Raw genomic sequence first — 24558 nt, forward strand, 5'->3', positions numbered from 1 at the left:
TGTGTTTTGTTTTGTGTTGTTTTGTTTTGGGGACTGGCCTCATCATGGCATGTGGGATCTTATTTCCCCGACCAGGGATTGAACCCGTGACCCCTGCAGTAGAAGCACGGAGTCCTAACCACTGGACTGCCAGGGAATTCCCATTATCTTATTTTAATTTATATCCCTTACTAGGAGTTGTACATTTTTTCATGTGCTTATAGGTCTATTCTATCTCACCTAAACCCAATAGCCCAATCTCGCAGCCTTCTTCTGCTGCACCCATCCACCTTACCAACCTCACTTCTCATGAGTTCCCACCAATCTATAGCCTGCACTAGCCAAGCTCATCTGATTGCACTCTTCATACATATGACTAGCTAACATGTGATAACCACCTGCTTTGTGTTAGGCAATGCACAGTGCTTTGCAAGTATTAACTCATTTAAATCTCATAACAACCTTATAAGGAAGGTATTATTATTATACACATTTTAAAATGTGTATAAATAAATAAGCCATAAATAAATTAATTAACATTCCCTAGGCCACACAGCTTGAATCTTGAATCTTGGAGGATCCAAAATTCAAAGCCAGAGAGTTGGCTCAAGAGCCCATAACAGGCTGAAAATCCTCCCTTCTAAAATGGTAGCATGACAAGCCTTCCTTTAAAATTTAATTCCAGGGCTTCCCTGGTGGCGCAGTGGTTGAGAGCCCGCCTGCCGATGCAGGGGACACGGGTTCGTGCCCCGATCCGGGAAGATCCCACATGCCGCGGAGCAGCTGGGCCCGTGAGCCATGGCCGCGGAGCCTGCGTTCCACAACGGGAGAGGCCACAATAGCGAGAGGCCCGCGTACAGCAAAAAAAAAAAAAAAAAAAAAATTAATTCCAGCAATAAGAAAATTCTTCAAATTTTAAGTATAGAGTCGGGGTTTAAGTTTGAAAATAAAAGGCAAGCCAGAATTTCTGCATCTGGCTAAGAAAGTATAATAGGGACTGAATTCCATTGTTTCAACTGAAACAACTAAAAAATATAGACAAAATATACAAAACAACAGTTCTCAAGACATTGGCGACCAGGCAACGCAGGATAGTGATTCCTGGGAAATGGTAAACAAATGAGGTGAGTCCTTCAGTTAGTTGCTTCAGCTTACTTCCCGGACAAAGTTTCCAGGCCAAGGCACAGGGAGGGGGAGCCCAGGTGGGGTGCAATAGTGCCCCAGAGCTGAGGAGACAAAGCTGAGAGTCCTGGAGGGCAAGGTGGCTAGAGGCCAGAGGCCAGAATATCAGAAGGAGAAAACTGCACAAAGGGAGGACTCCGGAGAGCTGCACTGGGCCCCCCCTAAGTATTCAGCTGACTTTAGATCAGTGCATGTGTGAGAGGATAATATCCTAGATTGAAGACAGAACTACTTGAAAGGATTAGAAAGAGGAATCCTTGAAACTCACACAAGGCCAGGAAAGGTGCCTGTTCCTACCAGCCAGAGTGAAAGACCTCATGGTTCCTAGGCCGTCATACAGAGTACACAGAAGACCTAACCTCAGTAGCTGTGGATAGGGGGAGGGAATCAACTTTAGACTAAATACTGTCCTTGTTCCACCTAACAAAGCTTAAATGCAAGACCTGAAAGGGTTAAACTGCTTCCAAGAAGCTTAAATGTGTTCTATAACAAAATTTAAGAATATATATAGGAATACAAAAATATCCAGCACCCAATTAAAAATTACCAGGCATGCAAAGAAGTAGGACATTAAGGCCCATAATGAGGAAAAATATCAATCAACTGAATCAGACCCAGAAATGACACATATGATAGAATTAACACACAAAAATAGTTATTATAACTGCATCCCATATTTCAAGAAGCTAGAAGAAAGACTGGGCATATTAAGTATAGGTATATGAGGAATTTTAAAAAGAATGTAACTGAACTTCTTACAAAAAAAAACTACAATGTTTGAGATGAAAAATACACTGGATATGATTAACAATAAATTAGACATAGCAGAAAGAAAGATTAATGAATTTGTAGAATAGCACTAGAAACCATCCAAAATGAAACATGAAAAGAAAAAAGACAGAGTATCAGTGAGCTGTGAGATATCTCAGTGGCCTAATATACACAGTCTCCAAAGGAGAAGAAAGAGATGGGGAACAGACAAAAATATCTGAAGAAATAATTAACCAATAGATTTCCAAAGTTAACTAAAACCATAACCCACAGATCTAAGAAGCTCAATGAACCCCATGCACAAGAAAGTAGAAAATAATTACACCAAGCACATCACCTACACCAGCAACAAGAAATGTTAAAGGAAGTGTTTCAGACAGAAAGAATGATACCAGATAAAATTTCAATTTACACAAAGGAATGAAGAGCACCAGAAATTGTCACTATGTAGATAAATACAAAAACTTCCATTTTTATTATTTAAATAAGTTTAAAAGACAATTGACTGTTTTACAACATATTACAGGATTTACAACACATGTAGAAGTAAAGTATATGTATGCTAACAATAGCATAAAACCTGGGAGATTATTATATGTGAGGTGGTATAATATCACTTGAAGTTATTCAATGATAAAAATTAAGAATTATATTATAATAGCACAACAAAAAGTTATAGTTAATAAGCCAGTAAGAGGGATAAAGAGAAATCATAAATATACACCTGTACATCATAAGGAACTAGAAAACAAAGAGCAAACTAAACCCAAAGCTAGCGAAAGGAAAGAAAAAACAAAAATTAGAGTGGCGATAAATAAAACAGAGAATTTGAAAAAATAGACAAAGTCAATGAAACTATCTTAGTCAATTTGGGCTGCTATAAAAATTACCATAGACTAGCTTTAACAATAAAAAAAATTTTTTTAAGGAATTCCTTTATTTTATTATTTATTTATTTATTTTTGGCTGTGTGGGGTCTTTGTTTCTGTGCAAGGGCTTTCTCTAGTTGCGGCAAGCGGGGGCCACGCTTCATCGCGGCGCGCGGGCCTCTCACTATCGCGGCCTCTATTGTTGCGGAGCACAGGCTCCTGATGCGCAGGCTCAGTAGTTGTGGCTCACGGGCCTAGTTGCTCCGTGGCATGTGGGATCTTCCCAGACCAGGGCTCGAACCCGTGTCCCCTGCATTGGCAGGCAGATTCTCAACCACTGCACCACCAGGGAAGCCCAACAACAAAAATTTATTTCTAATAATTCCAGAAGCAGGAAATCCAAAATCAGGGTACCAGTATAGTCAGGTTCTGTGAGAGATCTCAAATCAATGATCTCAACTTCAACTGTGAGAAACTAGAAAAAGAAGAGCAAATGAAATCCAAAGTAAGCAGAAGAAAGGAAACAATAAAGATCAGAGCAGAAATCAATAAAACAAAAACAATAGGGAAAAAAATCAATGAAACTGAAAAGCTGGTTATTTGAGAAGACTAATAAAATTTATACACCTGTAGTCAGATTGGCTAGGAAAAAGAAGTTACAAATATCAGGAATAAGAAAGTAGATATCACTACAGATTTTATACATCTTAAAAAGATAATATAGGAATATTATTAACAACTTCATGCCCATATATTCAAAAACTTAGATGAAATGAATAAATTCTTTACAAAACTGAGTCTATTAAAGCTCAATCAAAAAAAAATAGACAATTCAGATGGCCTTATACCTATTAAAAAGACTGAAGTTGTAACTTAAAACATTCCCACAAAGAAAATTCCAGGCCCAAATGGCTTCATTGGGGTATTCTATGAAACGTTTAAAGAAGAAATAATGTCAATTCCACATAAACTGTTCCAGAAACTTGAAGAGAAGGGAATTCTTCCCAGTTTATTCCATGAAGTCATCACTACTCAAAACCAGACAAAACATTACAAGAAAATAAAGCTACAGTCTAATATCTTTCATGAATATAGATGTAATAATTCTTAAAATTTTAGCAAATCAAATCAAACAATATATAAAATCATAACCAGGTGGAGTCTATCTCAGAAATTCAAGGCTGGTTCAACACTGAAAACTCACCATATCAACAGAATACAGAAGAAAAACCATATGATCATCTCAGTCAATACATAAAAAGAATTTGATGTAATACAACATGTATTCTTGATAAAAACTCTCAGCACACTAGGAATACAAGGGGAATATTGCATGATACTACTACACCAGCGGTGCTACACTAGGAATACAAGGGAATGTCCACAACCTGATAGCAGAGCATCTATGAAAAACCTACAGATAACATCATATATAATGGTGAAAAAAACAATGCTTTCCTCCTACGATCAGAAACAAGACAGGGGGCTTCCCTGGTGGCGCAGTGGTTAAGAATCTGCCTGCCAATGCAGGGGACATGGGTTCAATCCCTGGTCTGGGAAGATCCCACATGCCGCAGAGCAACTAAGTCCGTGCACCACAACTACTGAGCCTGCGCTCTAGAGTCCGCGAGCCACAACTACTGAAGCCCGCGTGCCACAACTACTGAAGCCTGTGTGCCTAGAGCCCATGCTCCGCAACAAGAGAAGCCACAGCAATGAGAAGCCCGTGCACCGCATCGAAGAGTAGCCCCTGCTCACCACAACTAGAGAATGCCCGTGTGCAGCAACAAAGACCCAACACCACCATAAATAAATAAATAAAAAGAAACAAGACAGGGATGCCTGCTCTTACTAGTGCGGTCAACATCACACTGGAGGGTCTAGCTAGCACAGTAAGACATGAAAAAGAAATAAAAGGAATGCATATAGGAAAGGAAGGAGTAAAATTGTCCTTATTCTCAGACAACATGATCATCTACATAGAAAATCTGATAAAACCTACAAAATATCTACTAGAACTAATAAGTAAGATTGCAGGATATAGGATCAATACACAAAAATAACTGTGTTTCTATGAACTTACAATAAGCAATCAAAAATTGAAATTTAAAAAATGCCATTTAGCAATAAATTGATATATTCAACAACATAGATGAATCTAAAAATAATTGTGCTGAGTAAAAGAAGCCATATCAAAAGGAACACATACTCTATGATTTCATTTATATAAATTTCTAGAAAATGCAAACTAATCTTTAGGGAAAAAAGCAGATCAGCAATCACCCAGGGACTAGGACGGGAGAGGGGGGGTCCAGTTGGAAGCAGTGGGAGGGAAGAATTAGAAAGGAGCAAGACTAAGCTTTGAGATAATAAATATGTTCATTATCTTGATTTGTGGTGGTTGTTTCATGTGTGTCAAAACTTATCAAATTGTACATTTTAAATATGTGTAATTTATTGTATGTCAAAATTTTTTTTTTTTTTTTTTTTTTTTTTTTCTTTTTGCGGTATGCGGGCCTCTCACTGTTGTGGCCTCTCCCGTTGCGGAGCACAGGCTCCGGACGCGCAGGCCCAGAGGCCATGGCTCAGGGGCCCAGCCGCTCCGCGGCATATGGGATCCTCCCAGACCGGGGCACGAACCCGTATCCCCTGCATCGGCAGGCGGACTCTCAACCACTGCGCCACCAGGGAGGCCCCAAAATTTTTAAAGGATATTTTTCAGTTTTTAAATCAGGCTTTGGGCAGGTTTTGTTTTTTGTTTTTTGTTTTTTAATCTTCCCCTTGGTAGCTCACCTTTTTTGTATCTCGCATTTGATCCTGGGTACTTTTTCCTATTGGGAGGAAAAAAATAACACACCCAACTTCCGAAATATTAGCCTTCAATCTAAAACTGGTTTTCTTTCACACATTTCCCTTTACAACTTATCTTGGCACCTTCCCTGTTATTCAATTCGTCTCAGCTACTAGGGGTGCTGATGGGAGAGAGCTGGTTTCTAAGGTAACAACAGACAGGAAGGTACCACACTTGGGAGGCTGGAGTGCACACCTGAGACGTGACACCATAGACAATGCAGACCTCCCCTCAGTGGGAATTAAGGTGAGAAGTCCCTTCTCCACTGAATGCCTTGAGATCCTCAAAAGTGATGAGGGAGCAAATTTCTGGGGGTGATATCTCAAGGGACACTGAGAAGGGAGACGAAGACGTGAGAGAGCACTAAGATAAAATTCGCTGTTCACTGCATCATGGGAAAAATGACTCTCTGGAGGGTTGAGGAGTTAAACCGCTGACCTCTAGTTCCAGCTCCACCCTCCCCAGTTTCTCCTCAATAAGCCCTGCACCTCTTCTTTCTGATAAGCTTTTGTCTATGCGTTGTTCTTTGTTTTGGTTTGGTTTTGGTTTGGGGTTTTTTTTTTTTTTCACCAGTGCCTGTAACATATAGCCAGTACAGTTGACAGTTAAGCATAGACTCTGAGGCCAAACTGCCTGTGTCCCCAGTTCTGTGACCCTGAGCAAGCTACTTTAGCTCTCTGAGCCCCTGTCTCCCATCTGAAAATGAGGATAATAACCACCTCAAAAGGTTGCTGAGACGATCTAGTGGTTAATACTCATAGTTTGTTTAGAACAGTATTTACATAGTAAGCACTATGTATGTTTTGGGTATTATTATTTGATATTTCTTCATATTAAAATCTTATTGGGAACTCAACAGGTTGAATGATCAGAATGTTCTGAGTGACAATGAAATGATATCTGTAACAGAGGTTTAATATTGGTTATTCTGGCTACCCAGAAGTATTCTAGAGAAATCTAAATCAGCTAAAAAATAAACCATAACGTTTTCTCACCCTTAGGACTAAACAATATCTTAATTAAGCAAGCCTCTCCGCATCATTTTTCCAACTGATAAAGGTTGAAGAGGGATAAAAAGTCTTCAATAAACAGTAGCACTGTCCCTCCAGTGGTGATTTTATTTGCTAGGCCTGTCTCCTAACAGCATCCCAGAAGGAGAATGACTGAAACCTGGAGTCCGTCTTTCTAGACTTTACTCCTGGTTTGGGCTGAGGTTGTCTCTGCATGAAAAAGTTGCTTCTCTAGAACTCACATTGGGAACCATTCAAGTTTCTCCATCACAGCTCTCCCTCAGCTATGCAATTAAATATTAAGTTTCTAGACTCCCTCTCAACACACACACACACAGTTTTTTCCTTTGCTTCCCTCACCTAAAAATGAGGAGGTATGAACTCAAGCCTAAATGTATCAAACTAATGGGATTTCATGCAAATTACCTAAAACTTCTCTGTGCCATAGTTTCCTTAAGTGTAAATAAATTTAACCTAACAACTAATGAACATAACAATGAATGCCCTTCCTATCCCACAGGATGTTGGGCAGAGAGGGTTCATTTGTTAATAGAGTTCTTGGAAAAAAGGTAAAAGGACTCTGTCGATTCAAGATATCACTTCTTAACGTTTATCCTGATTTTCCTGCCCAGCAATCTGTAGTTTACAGAGCCCATGCTTGACCTTACTTAATCCTTACAACCTGCAAACAGCAGGTCACAAAGCTAGAAAGGGATACAGCCCCAAACAAACTCAGGTCTTTGGATTCCTAGTCTAGTGCTCTTTTCATTAACCAACAGCTGCTTCCAGATTCCTACAACCTAGTCTGTCTTGGGTACAATCTAATATTTTTGTTTCCCAGAACTGAGACTGCAGTTCACTTAAATGACCAGCTAACTTCAGCGAGTTCTATCCTGCTAAGGTCACCCCCCCATCCCCACAGTCTTCAAAGTGGAGTATACACAGAGGTACACTGCTCTGCAAGAGGAAAATATTTAAGTGCATTCACAATAGTATTTAACAATAGTAAAAATAACTAAGCTTTATATTAATATTTATTATTATTTATCTTTAATATACGGTCTGAGGCCTGACCTAGCACTCTCACTGGGTCACTACTTCAGAGGTCATCTGTCACGTGCAGTACGTGAGATGTTTCCAGGAACCTGCAGTAATGCCACACACAGTTCAGACATTCAGTTTCTTTATAATGTATGCCATCCACTGGATAAAAATAAGCCTCTTAATTGCTACAAACTTTACAATTTTTAGTAAAGACAGGGAAAATGACCATGAAAATTCTTGTTCTGCTGAGATTCATTGGTTATCTCCTGGGAGAGGCCTAAAAAGAGATATAGAACAAAGCAGGGATACACATTTTTATTTTACAAAGTTCTATCAAAAATGGCTGGCAAGAGTATACTATCTAGCACTTATTTTCAAAAACAAAAAACAACAAAAATCCACTTAATCTGTCCCTTCAAGGTGAAGATGACAGTCTATTAATTAGTGGGAAAGTTACTGCTTTTCTAAAGAAACTCATGCTTATTGAGAAAGCATTTGGAAAATGCCTGGCTGAAATGGTTCCAAAACTGTTATTTTAAAATTTATTTTTGGGTGGCACTGTGCGGCTTGCAAGATCCTAGTTCCCTGACCAGGGATCAAACCCGCACCCCCTGCACTGGAAGCTGGGAGTCTTAACCACTGGACTGCCAGGGAAGTCCCTGATAATTTTATTTATTTTTTTACGCGGGCCTCTCACTGTTGTGGCCTCTCCCGTTGCGGAGCACAGGCTCCAGAAGCGCAGGCTCAGCGGCCATGGCTCACGGGCCCAGCCGCTCCACAGCATGTGGGATCTTCCTGGACCGGGGCACGAACCTGTGTCCCCTGCATCGGCAGGCGGACTCTCAACCACTGCGCCACCAGGGAAGCCACACTGCTATTTTTTTAATCACCAAAAACAGTGTGTTTCACCTGTAAAACTTTTGTCTGCACACTTGAAAACTAAGAAACAAAAATTTTAAATCTGTTTTAAAAATCTAAATGATACTTCCAAGGGGGTTTGGACCCATCTGTTAAAAATATAAAATGTAAAACCTTCCAGTCATTCAAGAAGGACTGATTGACTTGAGCTGTAAATTTACTAGTTGAATTTCAATTAAAAGCCTTTGCATCGTGGTGAATGGGAGGATAGGAAGATGAGTTATCATAATTTAATAAATGCAATCAAGAACGCACTCCTTCTGCTTGACTCTACCTCTTTGACAAGCATCTTTTCCAGTCATGACAGCCATTAACTTTCACTAAAAAGTACGATTTTAAAATGCACTTCATCTTTATTTTAATCTTTTAATATTTCTACTCTAGAGCAAGATTTATAATGTATGTAATAAAATACATGTAAAAAATTGTTTAAAAATATTACATAGATTAACAAAGCATGATAAGAAAAATGTTTGGTGACCACTGGTCTATCACCATAGAACAAGTGTGCACATTTGGGAACATTTTTGCAGGTAGTATAGGAAGGGAATAAGCAACAAAGTCAGTAGAAATTTGAACTGTGGTGCCTCAGATTCCGGGCAGACCGCCTGTCTTTGGGGATTCTGGCCTAGGGGTTGGTGGAGATGGGGTGAAGTTCTTTCTTTTATTTACCAACTTGTACCTGGTATAATTCAGAGGAAGGTTCTAGTTCATTCTGGGTCCTCAGAGGATGCTTGTTAGTTTCTTTTTCCTCTTGCTGTTCGCAAATTCATCACTTCTAACACTGCTGGGGTCACTCAGATCCCTCTTTACTGCTTATGGATGTGTGTGGGTAAATACACAGATACGTGTATTTTCCCCCAGAACAATCAAGGTGGTGTGGAAGGGAGAGAACATATGCAAACACACCACCTCCGCAGGGTATTTTACAATAGCATTTACCCAGGCAAGAAGACAAAGTTCACTCCCCAGTCCTAATGAAAAAGTTTCCTTTTTGTCTTAATTATTTTTAACCATAACGCTTGGGACCTTCTGACTAATGTCATGCTACTTGGAAAGATTTAGAAACCTGATTCTTTGAGAGGGGGTTATGAAAATAGAACTGTCCTTGAAAGGATTTTCCATCGAGTTCAAAAACACTTTACCCAGCCTGGTATTAAGATGCCCAAACAACCAGAGTGGGAAGAGCAGAAGGGTCTCTTCCCGCAGTGTCGGTGGGTGTTAGAAGTGAGGAGGACCACCGAAACGGGAGGAAAAGGTTAAAAGAGCTCCTGGCACCCAGGCAGGGGGCCGCGACAAATTTCTGAAAAATAAGATGAGAAAAGAGGTGGAGGTAGTGTGAGCAGAGGCGGTGGGAGAGCAGGCGTAACGATGGTGAATGCAAAAACCAGTCCACGTGGGGAGGGGGCCTAGGAGCGCTGGGCACCGCAGCAGGGTGGGAAGAGGGGAAAGAAACAAAGGTCAGGTCTTGAGCTCAGGGCAGTAAAAGGGGGAAAAGCACCCAAGGGAAAGCAGTGAGAAGGCGTCCGGGGTGGTGACGGCGGCGGAGGCGGCGCCGTGTGACTCGCGGGGTCCGGGCCGGGGTCGCCGGCGAGCCAGGCCGGGAAAAGCCAGGGATCCGGCTAAGCTCGGGATCGGCTAGGCCGCACTGAGGGGCAGGGCCAGCGACTGTGGGGCCGCGGAGGGGACCCGCCGAGAACCGGCGGCGAGGGGTCGCGTCGGGGCAGAGCGCACACGGAGACCTAGAGAAGTGCCGGCGGGGCAGGAGCCGCGGCCTCGGCACTCAGGGAAAAGAAGGGCGGTCGGCTTCCCGCCCCCGCCCCTAGCAGCGGCGTGAGGGGAAAGGCCGGCGGGCAGCGCTGGGAGGAGGAGCCTGCGGCCCCGCCCCCGCCGGAGCGAGGGAAGGAGAAAGGCTCGCGGGGAAGGAGGAGGGAGGGCAGCACGGGGAGGGGGCGGCCGGCCGGGCCTGCGCCCGAGCGAGCGGCGAGCCGGGGGGGAAGGGGCCCGGAAGGAGGCGAGCGCGGCCGCGACGCCGGGAGCCGGACGTCTTCCCGTGCCGGCCTGCCGCCGCCGCCTTCCCTGCCTGCGCCCGAGCCCGGAGTCCCGCGGCCGTCGAGACCGGAGCGCGGCGGTCGGGCGTGGGGCGAACGGGCGAGCGGAGCCGGGAGCCGGAGGCCGCCGGCGGTCCTGCGCGAGGCGCGGTGGGCTTCTGCCTGCGAGATTAGGCGAGGGGCGGAAAGGGAGGAAAAAGAGAGGCCGAGCGAGAGAAGCCAGGTGATCGGATTGTCCAGGAGGCTGGTGTGGAGGAATATCCCACCTCGAACTCAAATCCACAATAATAATCCAAACTATTAATAATAAGGGAGCAGTTTTTCTGGCCAGGCGAGAGGGAGAACAGGGGGAACGGGAAGAAGCGAAATCTCCGTTTCATGGAGGCTGAGGCAAGAGAAAATTTCGGAGCCTGGATGTGGAGGAGCAAAACAGAACTAACTCAGGAAATTGTCTTTCAGAAAAAGGCCGAACCTAGGCTGGGAATCAGGCTGGGGTAGGTGGAGAAACCTGCAAGTTTAAAGGAAAAGGAGAGAATATTTTCAGAGATTTTTCTCTGGTTTGTGGTATTGCTACCATTTTAAAGGTAAAAAGCATTGCATTTCAGGTGTTCCTTGTTTTTTTTGTTTGTTTGTTTTGTTTTTTGCTGCGATTGGCTCATTTAAGAATTTCAAAACCTTTCATATAAAAGCTTTTTTTTTTTAAGGAAATTCATAATTTTGGTTCCCAGGGTTGCACTGGACTTGGAAGGAGTGCTGTTGTGTACATACTAGTGTATGGTTTTATTTATTTTTTTACTGTGCAAATCAGCTGGAAGATTTTTTCCAGGTGTCAATTTGGATTTTTTTTTTTTTCTTTTTGGTCCGTCAGTATATTTGTTGTCGTTTTAAGCATTGGAGACCAGAGCATTATTTTTTCCCCCTTTGGAGCTTGAGGCTCTCTTGCCAACAGAAGGACAGCTAGGAAAGCTAGATTAAAAGGATGGTTTTTATCTATATTTTGCAGTTAAGATTGATATTTTGAAGGCACGTTCTTTCTGTGATTTTTTTTTTTTTTTTAAGCCCATAGCGCTAACCTTGAAGAGATTTGTGGTTGGGTTTTTGGTTTCTAAGAAGGTCATAGTTTTTTCTCTTTTTCTTTCGGGTTTTTTCTGTTTTTTTTTTTTTTTTAAGGGGGGGAGGGGAAAAGGGGGCTAAGAAAGGAGACCATGTTAACTGGTAGAAGTAGAATGGAGCTTCAGTTACCAGGGTCCTGAGAGCTGGAAGAAAAAGCATTCTGTCTTCAAGTTGGGAGGCCATCCTCTCATCTTTCTTTAAAATTGCAAGCGATTCAGTCCTGATCAAGACATCAAAACTACAGGATTCTGGAACCGTGGAGACACTGAGAAACCATGAGTGTAAGGTTACCCCAGAGTATAGACAGGTAAGTTTGCTAATAATGTGGTTTTTCAGCACTTACTTAAGGAAGGACTGGGAGGGAAAGTGTTGCATTTTGATAAAGGGTTGCAAAAGAAGGGTCTGTGTGGGCTGTGGGAATTGGTGGGGTCTCTGGGGACTCTCTGGGCATGTGTGTTTATGTTCCCTCTGTGTGTGTCCATGTTCAAAACATATCTCCTGATTCAGTGTTTTTTAAATATAAACAGTAGACAGTGACGCCAGAAGTGGGGAAAGAGGGGGAAATGCTTTCCAGCCGCCTTTGACTTTTGCCAGGCCAGAGGCTGAATTTGAGTCCCTAACTTGCCAGCCTAGGGGTGGGAGGCGGGCACAGGCCTGGTCACGTGAGACCCCAAGGGTGATTGGGACCGGCTTTAGGTGTCGGAGCTGCTGGGGGAAGGGCCCTGGCAGGGGCGTGGGCCTCCACCGGCTGGTTGTTGTGGAATGGTGGGGCTTGGTGATGGGGTGGATCCCATTTCTAGAATGAGGAGGATGTTCTTGGCCTGAATGATGGGACAGAAACACCCTTTGCACCCATACAGGTCTGGATTTTTACCGGTGGCTGATAATGGCCCCCAAAATGCATAGGTCAGCACTAGAATTTCTTCCTCTCCAAGCTTGGGGTTTAATTGAAATCTGCCAACCAGCTGATGCTCTAGGTTAAATCTTCCAAGCCGTTTTTAATAAGCTTGACTCTGCAAAATGGGCCTTCCCTCTGCCTAGAGCCCGAAGGGGTTGTTTTAGGCTCTTAGGCCTGATGGGCAGAGGCACTGGCCCTTAGAGTCAGAGCACAGGATGCCCTCCCCCCCCCAACCTCCTCCAAGAGTCCTCCCAGTCGCCCCATCACCGGTAACACTACAGTTTACAACTTTGTAAGGTGTCTGCCTTTTCCTTTCCTCTCCTCCTCAACCTTTTCTCCTTGAGAGTCTTTAGGGTAGTTTTTTGGGTGCTGGATGGATGGTTGGTTGGAGGACTGAACAAGCAAATGAAAGGACTGGGCCTGGAAGAAAAAAAAATTATTGGAGAGACAGGGAAGAATATTTGCAAGGGAACAATTGTTTTCTCCCTGTCCAGTTAACCTTTGATTATCCATGCTGATAATAATTTCTTTTGGGCTGTGGAATGTGGCCTAAAATGATACAATCTCTCTCTCCCCCAAACACTAATCTCTGTATTGCCTCAGAGTCCCGTTTAGATTAGTTCAGCAGTCCCCAGACGGGGACCTGACTTGGCAGTGGAGAGAAGGCAGACAGCCACAAAGGACAGATAGTATATGTGGCTGCTTGAACCTCCATCCCTTCCCCTTTTTGTTGGCTTCTCTTTAGTTTGACTCTTGTAAAGGGAGAACTGAGGCGCGTCCTTCTCTTTTCATCCTCTTGGAATTTGGGAATTAGCGCACTTGCCTTTTTGAGATTTGGGGATAAACTATTTCTCTGAATTCAGAGATGTGAGCAGATGGAAACCCAGGTGTTGGGGGTACAAGAAAAAGGCAATGAAGGTTCCTGGCCTAGTGTAAGATGCTCCTCTGGGAGTTTGCATACCCTCACAGTCTTATCAGGATTTGTATAGCACGGTTTTTCTGAGTGCTTTCATAGGAGTGTATCTCATTTGAGCCTCCCAATATTTCCGTGAGGCAGACAAATCAGAGGTTATTATTCTCATTTTACAGAAGGGGTGATTGAGGCTCACGGGGGATACCTGGCTAGCCCAGTGCCATCTTCCCTGACTAGTGGCAGAATCTGGACTCAGTCGCAGGTCTTCTGATTCTGAACCCGAGGCTCTTTCTCTTGCCCCACCCTGTCTAAGTAGGTTTGTATACTGGTCCTGTGGGACAGGGGCGGAGGCCCCGTTTTATTCTTTCTGGCAGTAGGGTAAGATGCTTTTCAGAACCCCCTTGCACTTGGGATAATGGAGCTTCGCAGGGTGAGAGCGTTCCTCACCTCTACCACTACCCCAATTCTCTTCCCCATTAAAGGATCAGTTCTGGGACTTGGGTCCCCTTCACGGTATCTCCAGTTGTATTGGATTGTACCCCTTTAGCAGTAGGTTCATTCTATTGGCTATTTTGACATCTCAGATTCAAGACCCTGTGGATTTTAAATAATTTACAGTTTTACACAATTTTACACCATACTGGAGAGATTGAGTGAAGGGATTTCAGATTATAGAGTCAGGGATTCTCTTTTAGTTTATCAATTTGCTGTTTAGAGAGCGTAAGTGTAAGGTGCTGTGCTCAATGTTTCAAAAAATTTAAGTATGCAGTTCTTGCTTACAAAGATCATGCAATCTACTTGAGGAACTAGGAAAGGTTTAAGACTCCTGAAGACCACATAAAAGCAACACTGGACTATAAGCTCTGTAAAGGTAGGAACTGTGTTTTGTTTGCTCAGTTATAGCCTGCACGCCTGGCTTAGTGCCTTGCATGGGGTGAGTGCTCACTAAATATTTGACAAACGAATATTGGATTGAGTGAACATGTCAGCATGTATAAATTCATCCATTTCAGATTTTTCAACATTCATGTGTTAATCTCAAGTGTAGTCAAAGTAAGGTCAATTAGAGGAGGCTTCCTAGGTGATGCATGTTTTCTAGGACATAAGCATGGAGGACCATGTCTATGGAGAGAGATTGTGGCTCGAAGAATAGAAGGCTGTGGAATATTTATCCAGCAGAGTCTTTAATCCCCTCTTGGGAAGTGACTTCTGGGTCCAAAGAAACTTGAAGTATTTGCAGCTAATCTTGATCTTACAGTGTTAATCAGTTGTTAGCGAAAAATGGGCTAAAGTGTAGCTGTTCATGTCCCTTTCAGTTTTTGTCCATGGGCAATTTATTGCCTGTTAATGTGTGTTCTTCTCAAAAGTTTCTAAAAATGTGTTTGATATTGCAAGCTGAGATAATAATACTGAATTATTTTTATAGGAATGGTAAAGAGTTTTGCTAAGCCATCTATATCCATTTGCCTAATTCTCCATGGCAAATGTTTTTGAGATGGCCAGAGGGGTTAGGAGTTTGCATCCATAAAACAGCTTTTCTCTGTTCAGAGATAGTTAGCTTATGTGAGAACCAAAGCAAATGGAGAAGTACTAGATTTAAGCTGAGAGTTCTTGGTTTGAGCCCTGGCATTCCCCTTAACTGTGTGATCTTGGGCAAATCACATGCCTCCTTTGGTTTCCTCATATGTAAGGCAATAGCTCATTTATATGAAATGCTTTCCGGTTCACAAACATTTTCACATAGCTTGTCATTTGAGGATTGTAACACTTATTGTGTCTTTCTCATGGTGCTATTGAAAGGAGCAAATCAAATTAGATAGGGACTTCCCTGGTGGTCCAGTGGTTAAGAATCTGCCTTCTAATGCAGGGGATGCAGGTTTGATCCCTAGTGGGGGAACTAAGATCCCACATGCCGAGGGTCAACTAAGCCTGCGTGCCACAGCTACTGAGCCCACATGCTCACAAGCCAGCGTGCCACAACTAGAGAGCCCGAGCATCACAACTACTGAGCCTGTGCGCTCTGGGGCTCATGTGCCACAACTAGAGAGAGAAGCCCACACGCCACAACAAAAGATCCCGAGTGCCGCAACTAAGACCTGACGCAGCCAAATAAATAAATAAAATATTTTTTTAAAAAAACAACATTAAGGGCTTCCCTGGTGGCGCAGTGGTTGAGAGTCCGCCTGCCGATGCTGAGGACACAGGTTCGTGCCCCGGTCCGGGAAGATCCCACGTGCCGCGGAGTGGCTGGGCCCGTGAGCCATGGCCACTGAGCCTGTGCGTCCGGAGCCTGTGTGTCCGGAGCCTGTGCTCCACAACGGGAGAGGACACAACAGTGAGAGGCCCACGTACCGCAAAAAAAAAATAATAATAATAATAAATAAAAATAAAAAACAACATTAAAAACAAATTAGATAATATATTTCAAATTGCTTTCTAAACTAAAACTCTATAACTTTTATATGGTAAACTCATGAATTTGATTTAACATCATGCACTGCTTTCTGAACTGGCCCAAAACAAATTAAGAGTGACTGAAAGATCTTTCCATTGTTTTGAAGAATTTAACCAGAGTGAACAGGCATTTCTGTTGCAGAAGTGCATGAGGTTAGAAAGAAGGCATACTTTTCTAGTGGTCAGGGTTGGGTGATGATACTAGAATATGAGAAGGGGAAGGTTATTGAATCTCCTTCCCAGGAATTTTGATGAATGGGAGAGGCTTGAGCTACCTTGGCTTCCTTAGATGGGGATAGAAAGGATTTGTTTTATGATCTCTGGCTGTTCCTTGTTTTAGAAGCATATGACTTGCCTAATTCAGAATAAACCCAGAGCCAGCAACTGTTCCTTATCAGGGATCTGAGATTGAATGTAACTTTTCCCCAGCCTGTAGCCTTTTTGTTTTTTTGTTTTTTTTTAGAAGAGGCAAAATCTTTCATGAAGTGTATGGAGGAGGAGGGAGAAAAAGGCAGAGGAAGGAGGAAAGAGCCTTCAGGCTGAGGGGACGTTTGTAGAGAAGAAAAGCTGGTAGCCTAGGCTGAGGAGACGGGGCTTCTCGGAGAAGGAGGTGGGGGGAGGTTCTTCCCACCTCAGGCTCCCCCTTTGCACTTCAGGTTCTTACTGAGCCCTGGGAACAAGAAACCCCCAGACATTCAGCTGAGTTTCTGCCTAGTTTCGAGGTTGGCCTCCCAGAACAGTGACAGGGATCCAGAACTACAAAGAGTAAGTCCCCTGAAATGCTGAGTCTTCTCCAGAATGTACCCTTGTGCTCTCCAGGCGTGAGATGAGAGATGGCAGTGGATTTGCAGATGAAGCATTTGGTGATTAATCACCATTATGAGCAGGAAAGGGCTGAGCTTACCTTCACATACTCAAAAACATTTCTGAAAGAGCACCCTTTGATGAACAAATTGATTTAGCTTTTTTTTTTTTTTTTTTTTTTTAATAGAGCACTGTCAGAGTCCCTTTTGTTCTGTTTAGGAGGGTAGACAAAAAATGTGACAAGTTAAATGACAATGAGTTCATCAGAAATAAAAAAGATTCTGTGAAGGTCACATGGCTAATCCCCAAATTGGTATAAAGACAAAAGAGTTCTGGAAACTCGCAACCTTCGTGGAATAGAGTTTGGAAACTTTTGGATAGCATCTTTTGGGTAGCAGTGATACTGCTTTAAAGATCTGGGAATCTGATGTATGTGAAAGGGCTGAATGCTGAAGTTCCATAAAACATAAGAGGAATGGTTTTAATCTATACTGACTGAATTTGCTTCACATCTTCATAGTGGCACTGCCTTTAAAAATCCATTTTATTGGTTTATTATTTTTAAAACTTAATTTCAAGATTTATCATGTGGTTTGGAAACCCTTTTCCCCATGGACTGTGCATTCTTCTTTCCTCAATCACCGTATTGGGAAAAGACCCAAGCGTAGACCTGCTAGTGGCATCCAGGGTCACTCCTTTGCCCCATGGAGGAAAGCAGGACTACAGAAGTTGCAGATTGTGGTCTCAAAAGAAAAAAGTAATCATTACTTTATGAAAGGTTGTGTTAGATCCCCTGTGAAAAGAGCTTTGGAGTTCTGAGGGAAGACCCCCCAGCATCCGAGTAAATAGATGAGTGAATTAGGGTAGCCAACTTCTCAGATTTGATACCTTCTAGCTGTTATGTTCTCTGAGCCTCTGAAAACATAATGCCTGTGCCCGTTCTTTCAGTGAGCCAGGACTTTTTTTCAGGAATCCTATCTGCCTTCCTGAAAACCAGTGAAAACGAAAGTCTGAAAAAACCAGGGAACAGAGCTGTCTGATGAAATGGGAGGGGAAAGTGGAAGAAGGACAGTGATGTGGAAGTGGAAGTGTGGGGAGAGGCGGGGAGACCTGTGGCCCCCAATAAAATTGGAGTAGGATTTGGAAGACATTTTCAAGGCCTGGAAGAACACCCAGATTTATGGTCCTAAAACAATTGGACAGATTTGAGGGGAAAATCACAGAAGTCTTAAGTCTTAGGGGATCCTCCTCTTCCCTTTCCTCTTGACTCCAAATAGGGCGTCTCTTGAGCTGGTCCAGAAGGTTGAGGGGCTCCCAATTTCAGTGATCTCTTGTGGTTCCCCGAGTTGAATAGTTGTAAATTCTTTTGAATCCCAATTTTTCCTTTGCTACAATTTTTTTTTTTTTTTTTGGCTCCACTGTGTGGCTTGCGGGATCTTAGTTCCCTGACCACGACCAAGGGTTGAATCCAGCTCAGTGAAAGCGCCGAGTCCTAACCACTGGACCACCAGGGAATTTCCTCCTTTGCTACAATTTAAGTCCATCTTCCTGTCTTTTACTTCTGATTTCAGCATAGGCCCTAAAGTCACTAGTACCCCTCTGTCATCCTTATTGACTTCTTCAGGATTCTCCTCATTCTAAAAATAGCAAACTAAGACGTGAATGTGTGAGAAGGGGGCTTTGAAAAGTTGGGGTGAAGTGATTTCAGAGTCCTGATTTCCAGCACTTTGTCCTCCAGTGTTTAAAGCTACCATAAAATGGTGCAATGGGATCTATAGTCACCAGTCGTGGACTGGCATCAAATCACAGAGGGAACGGGACCAATCTAACAACCTTCCAGATGATGACCTATGATCTGTGGCACTTGCAATCAGTTGGTTGGATGGCAAATATTTATCAAATAGCTCCATGCACAGCTCAGTTCTTAGTGTTCTGATAGATAATTTGCAAGAATGTGGAGCTTACATTCTTGTTGGGAAATGTAATTAATGAAGCAACACAAAACAATAAAAAGGTAGTACCTCATTACTGAATCTTGATGTAGACCAAAAAGGTACATTTAGAGACGAGTAGAAAGTTGGTGCTAGTGAGAATAGCCAGGGGAGGGGTGGTTAGGAATTATTTAGGTTGAAGAAAGAGAGGAAGCTCTTTCAGACCAGGGGAACAACATAAGCAAAGGTTCTGGGGCAGAACCAAGCATTGGGTGGTCTCAGGATGGAAAGAGTATTGGTCTTTGTAGAGCAGAGAGAAATTAGGTTGTCAAGGTGAGTATGGTGGGAGCGTGGGGGTGGATAAAGGTATTCAGACTGGATGTGGTAGGAAAAAGGGAACCAGCAAGGTTTGTGTAATATGTGGTGATAAAAGGAATGTTTAAGGAAAGAATTCTAATATTATTATGTAGGTGGGAAGAGAGCAAAAGATAATGTGAGAACAAAGAAGGGTAGGATTTGAAAGACATTTTGGAAGGAAAACTAACAGGGTATGTGTGTTAAGGCTGAATCAGATTTGGTTCCCAAGTTTTGGAGACTGGCTATTGCTAGAGAGATTAAGACCATCATTAAAAGTCATTCTGCCGGGCTTCCCTGGTGGCGCAGTGGTTGGGAGTCTGCCTGCCAATGCAGGGGACACGGGTTCGTGCCCCGGTCCCGGAAGATCCCACATGCCGCAGAGTGGCTAGGCCTGTGAGCCGTGGCCGCTGAGCCTGTGCGTCCGGAGCCTGTGCTCCGCAAGGGGAGAGGCCACAGCAGTGAGAGGCCCGCGTACCGCAAAAAAAAAGTCCTTCTGCCTCCCATTGGTACCCAGCAATTCACTGAACATAGCATATCAAATGATACTTATTTGCTGAGGCCCTTAGGTTAGGCTGTTTCTACCAAATAGATTTAGAGGTCTTCAGCGCAGTCTTCTAAAGAGAGGGAGAGAGGGCAGTGAGTTCTGAGAGCTCCCTTAGGAAATGGGGTCATGATTTGAGGAGATTAGCATATATTTGATATCCTGATTAATTAATCATACCCCACTCCCCCACTGCAGACCAAACTCCAGGGCTCAAGGGGTATCTCTGCAGAAACCATCCTAGTAGCATGATTATAGAGAGTATAGGACTTGAAGTGAGAAGAGCTTTGTGTGAGTCCCAGCTTTTCCGCTAACTAGCTGTGGGATCAGGACGATTTGTGTAAAAGCATTTTGTGAATTCTATAGAGCCAAACATTTGGTGAGTGTTGTTGAGGCATTTGGTTTGGCAAGGACCCCAGATTGGCCTGAACTCTCCTCAGCTACCACGAGAAGACCTGTGCTTGGGTGCTGAGACCTGTGCTGATTCTAAACTGAGGACTGACAGGCATGGCTCTGGGAACATACTGAACAAACACAGGACGGTACTAGTTAAAAATAAGGTGCGGAAGATCTCGTCCTAAGTCGATCCTTTTTCACTGGAAACCTTCTTTGCACAGTGTCTTTCCTTTCCAGTTCGAACTCCCAGCTTGGGATCCATGCCTTCTTGCTTCAGTTCAGCCCACATCTCACTAATTGTAGGTCTTATTACTGTCCCCTACCATCCCGCTTCAGGTAGGCTAGCCTGTTTCCCAGGCCCACATCACTCTTTCCACATCTTTATATGAGTGTTCTCTTTTTCTCCCCAACTCCGGCTAGCCTTATTTCCTTCAAGGTGACCTTTTCTGGTTAATATCATCAAACTCTACAGTATATTTATATTATTCAACATTCTTTTTGCACATACATATAGCAATTGGACTCTTATTATCTTTTGTATGTTGGAATAAAATACTTTATATAAAAGTTCTAGCAGAATCCCTAGCACGTGGTCGACTGTTATAAATAAATGTTGGTGCTCTTCCATTCTTTGCATGTTTTATGTTGGTTATTGTGTCTTATCCTGTTTCTCAGGGTTCAAAAGCGATGTCTCTTCATTTTTCTAGATTGTCTTCTAGTGCTCAGTAGAGTTCTCTTTATACGAGGTATACTCCTCCCTCAGTTACCTGACTTGAACTGTAGTTCATTCTTGACATTTCCAGTTCCCTCCATGCCTACCCAAGGGATTTCAAGAAAGCAACTCTAAACATTGCTGCTAGGAAGGGAGACCAAGAATTCCCCTCGTTCTTACTGGGTGCTAGGTCTTGGGCACTTGGTATTTCTTCTAGGGACAGAGCAGCCTTGTTGCGGTTGCTTGCCTTCAGCTTCTCCCAGCTCCCGGGGGATTTCCCCATTGGCGGCCTGGTTTCCGGGCTGCTGTTCCCTGCAGGGGTCTGACGGGGCACAGGACCCGCCCTGCCATTGTCCTGCCTGCCCCAGGCTGGCCCCATTCATTTCCCAGAGCACAGCCCTCAGAAGCTTCCTTCCAAGAGACTGCTGCTGCAGAGAAAGGCCACTGTTGTTCTGGGGGGAGGTGGCTGGAGAGAGTGTAGTAAATAGCTTTGTGAATGGGACCTTGTATGAGACTAGAACCGCAGACCCTTTTCTGCGAGCCCTAGGGATGGGGGCAGAAAACCACTTGGGCTTCAGTGTGTTCACAGGAATAGGGTCTGAGGTTTAGGAATACTCATGCTATCCCTCAAATAAGGAGATTGGTCCATATAATAAGTCTTCGCTGGCTGGTGCCCCTCAAGCCACTAGGATTCAATGTGAATAAGTCGCTTACCCTGCCCTCTGGGAGCCTGTGGTTTTGTGTGGGGAGACGGCGGGCAAGCAGGAGTTGTACGATACCACCCTGAAATCTTCTGTGATATCAGTTGAAGCAAATGGGAGGGACAATAAAGAAACTTTCCTGGAGGAAGTGACCTTTAATTGAGGCCAGAAAATGAGAGCCAGGCTTGAGCAAGGGAAAGTCCAGGCAGAGGGAACAGCATGTACTGAAGACAGAAGAAAAGGAAGGACATGGTGGCGTGGGAGCTGAAAGTAGCTATGGTCTATAGCGAGACCTTGGAACAATTAATTAAATGAAACAGGAGCGTACAGGAGCTATAGGGCCTGGGAATCATGTAATCCTCCCTATTAGGAGTTTTCAACTTTATCCTGAGAGCAGTGAAGCACCCTTGCAAGACAAGTAGGGAGTGACATGGTAAGATCGGCTTTTAGAAAAACAAGGTCCCCCGACTGCAGTGTGGACGCTTAAATGGAAAGAACAGAAGAATAGAGAGGGAGGACAAATTAGGAGCCCATTGTGGTAATCTGGGCAGGAGGTGAGGGTGGCCTCTACTAGGGGAGTGACAGTGGAGATGGAGAAAAATGAAGGATTAGAAGACTAAGTAGTTGGTTATGGGGCGGGGGGGCATGAAGCGGCGGGGGGCAGGGCTGACAGCCTTTTCCTTGGCTTGGGCTGGTGGGTGGTACTATTCAGTGAAAAGGGGAACTGAGGAGGAAGAGCGTGATTGAGGGAAGGAGACCCTTTTGGACATGATGAGTTTGAAGTGCCTGTGGGAGATCCCAGGGAAGCTGTTCAGTAGGTTGGCGGCTGGTTATACAGGCCTGGAGGTCAGGAGGGCGTGCTGGGATGTGGGTCATCAACATCTGGACCGAATGGTGCAAGTGTGAGGCTGTCCAGGGACAGGGTGTAGAGTGAGAAGAGGGCCTTGGACAGAACCCTGAGGGGCACTGCATTCAAAGGTGAGGCAAAGGAAGAGGATCCCACACAAGAGACTGGTGGGGAGTGGCAGGCAAACAGGAGCCAGGGCAGTGTGGAATCTCAGAAATGAAGGGAGGGAGTGGCCAGCAGTGTCAAGTGCTCCCAAGAGGCAGAGGATGGAAAGGATAGAGAGGTGTCTGGATTTAGTAACTAGGAGGATTTTCATGGCCTTGGGGGGATGTGGGGAGGAGCCGGTTTGCAGTGAGTTTAAGAGGGAAGAGGCAGTGAGGAAAGGGTGATAGTCTGGTCAATCCTTTTATGAAGTTTGGTCAGAAAGAAGAGGAGAAAAAATGGAGCCCCTTAGTCCCCATCAATAAGCCTTTGAGTTCATTTTTTTCAAGGTAGAACTAGGTTGTCTTAAGTCAGAGGTTAGCGTACATCAGAGACTGCCTGTGGGAGAGGCCGAAGGGGAGATGTGTGACAGGATTAAAGGAAAGATTAGACCCAAGAGAAGAAGTCAGTTTTTAAAGTAGGGGAGGACACAATTGACAGGGAGAGAAAGATGGAAGGTTTATAAGGCCGAGATAAGAGTTCCATAATGATGGCGCTTCTTTGTATTTCTGCGGTATGATACGTAGTTTGCAAAGTGTTTTTGGTCTGTTATTTTATTGAGGTAGTCCAGGCAAGTATTTGCATTCCCATATTATAGGTGGGGAAACAAGCTCAGGGAGGCTTTAATGATTTGCCTAAGTCTGTAAACTAGTAAACAGTGGGATTGGGATTAAAAAAAAAAATCTGTGTTTACGGAGCCCTAGCCTAGTGCTCTTTCCATTTTCCTGTCCCCCTGGCCAGGCTCACTGGTAAAAATGTGTAAATCTTTGAGGGAGCCAGACATCAGGTTTGCTTGACACGGGTGAAGAGTATCCTCCAGGAAAAGAGATTGGTAAATCGGGAATCAAGTCTCTTGAATATTTAATCTCTTGCCGATAAGCTTTCCTTGTCCATGGCCTCCCCATAGGACCTGAGGTTTGCATTCACTATCCAAGAGGAAGGAAACTTCCCTCCCTCTCTGCCTCCTGGTTGGTTAATGATGGGGAAAGAGTGGCACTCTGGGGCCGGGTAAGTTCAGTGACTTTGGGAAGAATAAAATCTCAGAAGTGACTGAGCATTCTTCCACTAAGCAGTGTGGCACCTTTAAACTACTCAGGGGCCTTATCTGTGTGTACCCTGCGGTGCCTGGACTGTGTAGTGAGTGGATGCTCAGTAAAGTTTTACTAAATGAATGAATACAATATTTATTTATTTATTTGGCCACCGTGCACAGCATGTAGGACCTTAGTTCCCTGACCAGGATGGAACCCACACCCCCTGCAGTGGAAGCGTGGAGTCATAACCACTGGACCACCAGGGAGGTCCCTGAGTACAAGTTTTTAATTAACAGCTTTATGATATATAATTCACATACCATAAAATTCACCACTTTGGAGTGTACAGTTCAGTGGGTTTTAGTGTATTCACAGAGTTGTGCAACCATCCCTATTATCTAATCCCAGAAAATTTTCATCACCCCAAACGAAACCTCGTATCTGTTAGCAGCCACTCTCCACACCACCCAACTAGCCCCAGGCAACCATGAATCTACTTTCTGTCTCTATAGATTTGTCTATTCTGGACATTTCCTATACATGGAATCATACAATATGTGGCCTTTTGCGCCTGGCTTCTTTCACTTAGCATGATATTTTTCCAGGTTCATCCATGTTGTAGCACATAACACTACTTTATTCCTTTTTATGGCCAAATAATATTCCATTGTATGGATATACTACCTTCTGTTTATCCATTCATCAGTTGACGGGCATTTGGGTTGTTTCCACTGCTCAGCTATGATGCATAATGCTGCTATGAACATTTGTGTACAAGTTTTTGTGTGGATGTATCTTTTCATTTCACTTGGGTAGATACCTAGGGTGGGAGTTGCTGGATCATATGCTATCTCTGTGTTTAGCATTTTAAGGAACTACCAAACTGTTTTCCAAAGTGGCTGCACCATTTTACATTCCCATCAACAAACTGTGAGAATCCAGTTTTCCCACATCTTCACCAATACTTGTTTTTTTGTCTGT

At 43.8% G+C, this 24558-nt stretch overlaps 1 protein-coding gene across 8 annotated transcripts in view; it reads left to right on the forward strand.

Moving 5' to 3' along the window:
- Positions 1–10624: 10624 nt before the first annotated feature.
- Positions 10625–24558, forward strand: part of ARHGEF11 (Rho guanine nucleotide exchange factor 11) — a 113873-nt gene continuing 99939 nt past the window's right edge. For 7 of the 8 annotated variants that reach the window (XM_081256683.1, XM_081256690.1, XM_081256686.1 and 4 more), the window contains exon 1: positions 10625–12095. In XM_081256683.1, coding sequence (XP_081112809.1) covers positions 12064–12095 — 32 coding nt within the window. In that variant the 5' untranslated portion in view covers positions 10625–12063. The remainder of the gene's footprint in view (positions 12096–24558) is intronic. The other variant, XM_081256684.1, reaches the window with a different exon arrangement.

This window comes from Mesoplodon bidens, assembly GCF_964165515.1.
Source record: "Mesoplodon bidens genome assembly, chromosome: 2".
Taxonomy (NCBI): Eukaryota; Metazoa; Chordata; class Mammalia; order Artiodactyla; family Ziphiidae; genus Mesoplodon; species Mesoplodon bidens.